Raw genomic sequence first — 9144 nt, forward strand, 5'->3', positions numbered from 1 at the left:
CAGCCCAGTCAAATCTCTTCTCTGTCCTGGCTCCCCAATGGTGGAACAAGCTTTCCCCTAAAGTCAGGACAGTGGAGTGAGTCCCTGCCCATCTCCCGAAAACATCTGAAACCCTACCTCTTTGAAGAGTATCTTAAATAATGCTCACAGCGCCCCAAAAAAGGCACTCGTCTTTTCCTACCTGCACTGACTTTGCTGATACTTTGAGGGAAAATGTACTTGATACGATCGTGACGTGTTGTCTCACCTAGCTATCTTAAGATGAATGCACTAATTGTAAATCGCTCTAGATTAGAGCATCTGCTAAATGACTAAACTGTAACAATGTGTTCTCAGAGGGGGAGCCAGACCTGCTGGTGAGCCTCCAACACATTCAAAACAACTTCTTTTCTCAGCACCTTCACAATCTCTTGCCAATAATTACTCAACAAGTAAATGTGTGACAGATTAATATTTTATTGCAAACCATGTAAATCCATATCATTAGATTCTAAGCCACTCATAGACATACACACACACACACACATTCAGACACACACATACACACACACATTCAGACACACACATACACACTTTCCACTCAAACAGGCACACTTTTCCTTCACAATGCACTCATTCTGCGATCAGTCTCTGGTTCTTTGTCTGTTTCACTTTCCTCCAAATCTGTTCCCTCTTTCTTTCTCTCTCCACTTCCCTAATCCTCCTTCATCCCCTCCTCTCTTCAGAAGAAGTTGCATGAATGTTCAGTTTTGTCTAATGGTTAAGGTTGGGATTTGAGGAGGGTATGCTGATCCTAGATCTGTCCCTACAAGCATCTCTTCCCCGGAGCCCCAATCAGGAGGGGCAGGTAAACGGTCAGGACATGATGATACAAACAAGGAAGTGACATCATTCACGCGAGTCACGCTCCATTTCCTCATTCTCCAAGTGGTGGGCAGGTCTATAGCGGCTCACACCCCTCACATCCACCACTTGGAGGGCGGGGTTTCGGCAGGTGTTGTCCATGCTGTCCAATGAGGTGTACCTGTCAGGAGACAGACAGAGGACTCAGTCAATCAGAGACCAGGATGGGGGAATAGACAGTGACAGAGGAAACAGAGGACATGCTTGATTAAGGTGTGTATGTCTTCTTACCCTTTATCATAGAGAATACAGTAGGGCACATAGAGAGTCCTCAGGAATGACCAGATATCATGATACATCCAGTCCTGATGGAGACAGAGAGAGAGGGGGGAGGGAGAGACACACAGAGCGAGACACAGAGAGAGACGAGAGAGACAGATAAGAGAGAGAGACAGACAAGAGAGTGAGAGAGACAGACGAGAGAGACAGACAAGAGAGACAGACAAGAGAGACATACAGACAGACAGACAGACAAGAGAGAGAGACAGAGAGGCAAGACAGAGAGGGAGGGAGAGAGAGAGAGAGAGGGAGGGCGAGAGAGACAGAGAGACAAGAGAGAGAGGGAGAGACCAGAGAGAGGAGGGAGAGAGATAAAGAGAGAGGGAGGGAAGGAGCGAGAAACACAGAGAGAGAGAGAGAGACAAAGAGAGGGAGGGAGGAAGAGAGAGAGCATTAGAAGTTTATCACACACACCCTCAGAAAGGCAACACTGCAAGCATCATGTCTCACCAGCAGGGGGTTGACCCTCATGTAGTCCGGCCATCCAGGGTCAGTGAGACACATGGGGGGTGAGCGTGTGTGAGTAGGGGTCACTCCTCCTGGTGCCCGATACACACAGCTCTGAGCTCCGGCCTCCTCTCCTGTACCTCACTTAACGCCTGCCGAATACTGCCCTCCACTGAGAAAATCTCCAGGTCATACCTATGGGAGACAGGATGGAGCTCTGCTAAATAGTGAGCCAAAGTCTCTGTATAATAATACAGTAAAACATTTTATTATCAGAGTTTTGCTCAAACTCAAAGATGCAATGCAGATCAAGCAAACGAAAGCTACAACCATACACAGACTTGTTAGGGACAGAAAAAAGTACATAGCTAACACAGAGGTACAGTATCTGAGGATTGGGGAAGTGACCTAGCGATGCTAACGCTAACTACAGAGACCGATAGCTTACCTCTTTATTGTGTCCTGGAGGAATCTCTCCATCTCTGGGAAGGGAGAGACGATGCGAATGTACAGAGCCTTTACCTTGTCCTTACCCTCCGGATACCGCCTGTGAAGGAGGGGAAGAGAGGAGAGAGAAAATAGAGGAGAGAGAGGGGGGGAGAAAGAGAGGGAGAGAGAGAGCGAGAGAGAATAAAAAGGTAGATTTTCCAAGTAAACAATTAATTCAGACAGGATAACACAAAATATTTCTTCCCCCTCTCTCTCACCGTTTTAGTGCAGCGTAATATAGATGTAATAGAGCAGTGCAATCTTTGCCTCCATTGAAGCCCACACAGATCTCCCCTGACGAATACTGATCCAGAGCAGTCTCTATGGTCTTCAGAGCGTTTGCCACTTTATCACCCAGCGGAGTGCCTATGGAGTTCACACAGACAGTTGGGGTCATGGGAAATGTAGTCACAGTTATTTTATCTATCTACCTGTGCCTCCCTCCCTCCCTCTCGCTCTCTCACCACTGTTGGCCAGTGTGTAGACCTCCTCAGTAGCGATGGACACGGGGTCCGTGACCAGGGGAACCACGCTGCCTTTGGGCAGCTCCTCCAGCAGCTGAGCCCGGGCCTTCTCCACCTCCTCAGAGCTGTCGGAATCCAGCACCAGCCTGACCCGGTGGTAGTTACTGAGCCAGTCAGGGTAGGAGCCCAGAGCCACCCTCTTCCCCCAGCCCGCCTGCAGACGGGTCAGCACTGGGGCGATCAACGCCTCGTCTGCATCCACAAACACCTTCAATACAGCATGAGGAATACATCACATAACAGGCATACATTACAGCAGAGGTCCTGTCCAGGCTTTTGTTCCAGCCCAGCACAAAGGTCATCAAGGTCTTGATGATTAGTCGATAAATTGAGTCATATGTGTTAAAGCTGGGCTGGAACACAAGCCTGCACACCCTGTGGGTCCCCAGGACAAGGAGTGAAACGATGTTGGTCTATAATCTGCTAATCTGCTGATTTCGTACGTTTGCCCACTGACAAAGACATGATCAGTCTATAATTTTAATGGTAGGTTTATTTGAACAGTGAGAGACAGAATAACAACAAAAGAATCCAGAAAAACCCATGTCAAAAATGTTATAAATTGATTTGCATTTTAATGAGGGAAATAAGTATTTGACCCCTCTGCAAAACATGACTTAGTACTTGGTGGCAAAACCCTTGTTGGCAATCACAGAGGTCAGACGTTTCTTGTAGTTGGCCACCAGGTTTGCACACATCTCAGGAGGGATTTTGTCCCACTCCTCATTGCAGATCTTCTCCAAGTCATTAAGGTTTCGAGGCTGACGTTTGGCAACTCGAACCTTCAGCTCCCTCCACAGATTTTCTATGGGATTAAGTCTGGAGACTGGCTAGGCCACTCCAGGACCTTAATGTGCTTCTTCTTGAGCCACTCCTTTGTTGCCTTGGCCGTGTGTTTTGGGTCATTGTCATGCTGGAATACCCATCCACTACCCATTTTCAATGCCCTGGCTGAGGGAAGGAGGTTCTCACCCAAGATTTGACAGTACATGGCCCCGTCCATCGTCCCTTTGATGCAGTGAAGTTGTCCTGTCCCCTTAGCAGAAAAACACCCCCAAAGCATAATGTTTCCACCTCCATGTTTGACGGTGGGTATGGTGTTCTTGGGGTCATAGGCAGCATTCCTTCTCCTCCAAACACGGTGAGTTGAGTTGATGCCAAAGAGCTTGATTTTGGTCTCACCTGACCACAACACTTTCATCCAGTTCTCCTCTGAATCATTCAGATGTTCATTGGCAAACTTCAGACGGGACTGTATATGTGCTTTATTGAGCAGGGGGACCTTGCGGGCACTGCAGGATTTCAGTCCTTCACGGCGTAGTGTGTTACCAATTGTTTTCTTGGTGACTATGGCCCCAGCTGCCTTGAGATCATTGACAATATCCTCCCGTGTAGTTCTGAGCTTTCCTCACCGTTCTCATGATCATTGCAACTCCACGAGGTGAGATCTTGCATGGAGCCCCAGGCCGAGGGAGATTGACAGTTATTTTGTGTTTCTTCCATTTGAGAATAATCGCACCAACTGTTGTCACCTTCTCACTAAGCTGTGGCGATGGTCTTGTAGCCCATTCCAGCCTTGTGTAGGTCTCACAATCTTGTCCCTGACATCCTCGGAGAGCTCTTTGGTCTTGGCCATGGTGGAGAGTTTGGAATCTGATTGATTGATTGCTTCTGTGGACAGGTGTCTTTTATACAGGTAACAAGCTGAGATTAGGAGCACTCCCTTTAAGAGTGTGCTCCTAATCTCAGCTCGTTACCTGTATAAAAGACACCTGGGAGCCAGAAATCTTTCTGATTGAGAGGGGGTCAAATACTTATTTCCCTCATTAAAATGCAAATCAATTTATAACATTTTTGACATGCGTTTTTCTGGATTTCTTTTTGTGTTATTCTGTCTCTCACTGTTAAAATAAACCTAACATTAAAATTATAGACTGGTCATATCTTTGTTAGTGGGCAAACATACAAAATCAGCAGGGGATCAAATACTTTTTTCCCTCACTGTATGTTGAAAACGTCCTGTCGACTGTATTGTAGTGGAGTCAGATGGTTGGTTACCTCACCTCTCGTGTGTGGAAGGTGGTCCCTGAGCCAGCGAACAGGTGCTCCAGACCGTTGAAGGCTCTCTCCAACAGAGACGGGATCCCAGGAAAGATGTAGACGTTACGGACACTCACCTGGGAATGACACAGAGACAGAACCAGGACCAGCATGACATCAAGCATCTCCAAATTCTTAAGGAAGCAGTTGGCTCCAACGCACTGATATCGCCTATCATTAAAATATATTTTACCTGGTTTCAGACACTGACCATCAAGTAGAACATTAATGTTTTCTACATTATATCATGTTATACCACAGCATTGTTGAATACTCCTTTTGGATTGGCTAGAAGGGCCTTCTAGAATGGACATTAAAACCAGATAACTGGACAGTTGGAAAAGATATGGGGACACCTTGCAATCATGACGCAATATGTGCCTACACATGCAGACTGTACTTGTTACAAAGTTACAGAAAGCTAGACCAACAACTACACAAAATGAAATTGGATAAATTGTAAACACAGATCCAACGAGGAAAAAACTTAGCTAGCTAGCTAGCTAGCAGGCATTGATTTGTTTTTGCATTGATTTGTTTTTGCAGAGAATTTTTTTTGGAGCATCTGATGACCTAACGTGGTGAGGGATGAACATGAATTTCTCTGGTCCCTACCGATGTTCCCTCTAAACTGTGCGTGTGCACAGGCGAGCCGCAGTGGAAATATCAGCCTGTGCAGTGAAGCACGAGATTGAATTTCACTTAACTTTCTACAGTTTTCCCCCTTAGTTAACACTATCAACGTTTCCCTTTACTGTGGGAATTGTGATCGAATCAACTCAATATTAGCCACTTTCAATGCAACATACTTAATATCCAAAACAAACTATGCAAGACATTTTTTTGTAGGCAAAACGCGTCGGAGTAGGATTCTGTTGCATTGACACGCACTACTCAGCCCTTAGTCTACACAGACCGGTGCGGCATAACCAATCAGAGCTGCAGTAGCCTATATGCAAATAGATCATTGCCATATATGGATCTGTACAAAATCTGAAGAACATATGCACATCCAGGTACTTTTCGCAGGTGCTGGAGTGAATTCAGGGAAAACACCGCACACTGCTGCTAATGCTCCCAAACTGTTTCAGGAAGAGTACTGAGTACTGCCCCTATATATAGGACCTTCCACCCCCACCTGGGATATGGATGCCTGATGAAGACCTACGGGTTTGAAATGTTGTTATAAATAAAATCAACTGGGAGCATGAGCAGCATTGTGCTGCGTTTTCCTTTTTGTTTTCCATATATGGATCTGTGCCATTCTCTTTGAACTGGACTGTGTTTACAACATGAGCGGTCGTGCGTAGATGCACTTGTTTTGAGATCAAAGCGAGAGCTGCATGTAGCCACTTGTGCACATTTGTTCATATTCTTTGCTAGTTAGTGAGTTATTAGCCCAGTTATAGATAATTTGTAGTCAGCTATGGAGGAGTGATTGTTTCCTATAAGAGCACAAAACGTGTACATTTCTAGCCATCTTTGAGATGCAAGTCAGGTAAACTGCTTTTTTTTTCTCTTAAAGGGGCAGTGTTGTATTTTGAGACAGGCTTGAATAAGCTAAGTAGCCAATAGGCAGAGGGTAGCATAATTTGTCTAATTCTCTGTAATAATGGTATGGGAATAATAATACTTTTTACTTTGTAAAGTGGTGCATCAAACAACACAACATGTTCAGTCACCTTGTCTGAAGTACAAATGGATAAACAGGTTAATGTCAAGCCCTGCATGTTTTTTTCAAAAGTCTCATGGAATGTAGGTCTACATTGAACACCACACATTGGCTGCTACTGTAGGATGAATGATAGAACAGGTATTTCCATGTAAAAATGTTATGGGATGCATTTTCTCCATTGTTTTTGATGGTAGGCCACTCTGGTAGGCCTACATTATGATCAAATAGCCACAGTAGCCTATTTGACCACTGTCTGAAACTGTAACTTAAAGCGGGTACAGCCTCAGTGTTCACAGTAAACGACGCTGGAAGTTGCACAGACTTTTCACAACGTTCAAGTTTGCGCTCAGAAGACCTGATATTTGCTCAGTGCCCCAAAATGTTTGAGGGAACATTGGTCCCTACTGTTGCAGTCATGATTCGCAAGTGGCGGAATGGTGTCAAATCCTCCCACATGTTTTCTAGTTTGACCAGCTGTGTTCAGCAACTGGTATTTTTAAATTTGTTTATCATATTGTCAGGTTTGCTAGCAACAAACTATTTAGCTAGCTTCTATCCTAGTGTTTGATATGCAATGTGATCTCCTCGTAATGAACAGTGTCGAGTGTCCTGATGAGAAGGCAAACTTTTTCTAGCTATGCCAGGCAAAATCGGGCATTATCAGCTCATTGTTATGCTTATTCAAATGAATGTCAATAGAAAACAGCTACTTTGCTGTTATTCTGGCTGAAGAGTTTGTGACTGTGTTAGCCGTAGCTAGCTAGCTAGCAAGCAAGGAATAAGAATGTTGGCAGCGAGCATGGCAACGGAACAAAGAACAAATGACTGGTTGCGTCCATAAATATCGAACTAATCTAACGAACGACTGGGTCGTGTCTCTAGCAACCAAAATATGAGAAAGTATGAATTCGCTTATATAAATGAAAATATCAATAAAAACATTTGATTTCTACCGGTAAATGTGTGCTTAGTATTGTTTTCTGTGGTATAAGCGGGATAAACAGCTTAAACAAATGCAACAAAATAAACTTTGCTGTTATTCTGGCTGCAGAGGTCGAGACTCTGTTGCCATAGCTAGTTGGCTCTGCCTCATCCCGCTGCGCCATCCATTGTTTCCAAGGTAATGTACAGAACGTGGGCGTTTATCCCTTACATGTTAAAGGAATCAGATGATGCATTTTGCATCATAATGATGATGTGGCAAGTGACACTTTGCTTCTTGAAAGTCCAATATCTTAACTTGACTGCTGACATTCAAAACATTTTGGGACTGTATCAACAGTGGACTAATGAGAATAAAATACCAAAATATATTTTTTGGGTGGATTTTTCATTTAACAGTAGTCAGCCACTGACCAGTGGGTAGCGTAGTGGCTGTCCAGTCTGAGGGTCAGTGCCGTAGTTGAGCTTGGCCGAGCGGGGGACCATGGCTAGCTTCATGGCTGCACTCTCCCTATCCACCACCCCAAAGAACTCCTCCACCAAACGGGTCAGCTCCGGGTGGGCATGCAGTTCCTCCTCGAACGCCATGGCAACGCTCTCGAAGGTGACGTCGTCGTGGGTGGGGCCTATTCCCCCAGAGGTGAGCAGGTGTGTGTACTGTGGGGCCAGGAGGGCCACCTCCTTAGAAATGACCTCCTGCTGGTCAGGGATGACTGTGACACGCTGGACACACACTCCCAGCTTCCTCAGCGCTCGCGACAGGAAGGCACTGTTAGTGTCCACTGTGTGACCCTGAGAGAAAGTGTGTGGGGGGGTAGAGGGAGGAGAGAGAACCTTTAGATTTGCTAACTCCTAAGAGATAGGGACTAGGGGGAGGAGGTTGTTTTCAGAGACCAGGCATATTCCACTCAGTACCAAGCCCCCACCACCATCTCCAGTCTCACCTTGAGTATCTCGTCCCCGATGATGAGGATGGCTGCTGTGACAGCACCCCCCTTCTGTTGACAGGAGTTACCGCAGCTCTGGTGGTTCTGGGCCATGGTTGCCGTGGTGACCTGGACCTGGGCGGCCACTCTCCTCACATGTAGCTGCTCTACTCAGCCTGGACACAGCCTGCAGCATCCAGACCTGAGACAGAAAGAGTGGGGGAAGAGAAACAACCTCTGTAGCTCAGCTGGTAGAGCACGGCGCTTGTAACGCCAAGGTTGTGGGTTCGATCCCCGGGACCACCCATAAATGTATGCACGCATGACTGTAAGTCGCTTTGGATAAAAGCGTCTGCTAAATGGCATATTATTATTTATTATAGAGAGAGGGAGGCAGGGAAGGAGAGAGGGAGGGTGAGTGATGGAGGAGTAAGGAGAGGGAGGAAGAAAGAAAGGGGAGAGAGGAGAATGGGTACTGAGCAGTACATACTAGTTCCAACAAGATCAAAATGTAGTCATTGGACACCAATAAGGAGAACAGCTGTTAGTCATATCTTATTTACATAAGGCAGGGAGGGTAGACCAGGGAGGATTGTTACATACACAGGATTTCACCATAAATGCTTGTCCAGCTAGCTACCTATTCTATTTGAAAACCAAGCAGGAAACGGATGAAGTTATGATGGCTCAAATTTGTGTTGCTGTCAAAGTTCAAGCTACATGTCTGCTGTAGTTATGAGCTACCTGCCTATCTAGAGTAAAGGGTGATTTCACCACGGTCATTCGGCGAGGAACAAGCTAGCCCCAGCTATCCCTTAAGCAGACCGGAACTGTGACAACTGTTTTCAAAGGTAAACGG

The 9144-nt window shown here is 45.8% G+C and overlaps 1 protein-coding gene across 1 annotated transcript; it reads right to left on the minus strand.

Annotated features, from left to right (window-relative positions):
- Positions 1 to 436: 436 nt before the first annotated feature.
- Positions 437 to 8436, minus strand: LOC121543779 (FAD synthase). The gene is given in 11 exon segments (XM_041853930.2): positions 437 to 1024; positions 1135 to 1208; positions 1633 to 1689; positions 1691 to 1735; positions 1737 to 1824; positions 2078 to 2176; positions 2337 to 2484; positions 2583 to 2850; positions 4706 to 4819; positions 7774 to 8151; positions 8304 to 8436. Coding segments are annotated over 11 exon segments (1503 nt in total). The 5' UTR covers positions 8400 to 8436; the 3' UTR covers positions 437 to 888.
- Between the last annotated feature and the right edge of the window lie 708 nt (positions 8437 to 9144).

Source organism: Coregonus clupeaformis, chromosome 28, assembly GCF_020615455.1.
Source record: "Coregonus clupeaformis isolate EN_2021a chromosome 28, ASM2061545v1, whole genome shotgun sequence".
NCBI lineage: Eukaryota > Metazoa > Chordata > Actinopteri > Salmoniformes > Salmonidae > Coregonus > Coregonus clupeaformis.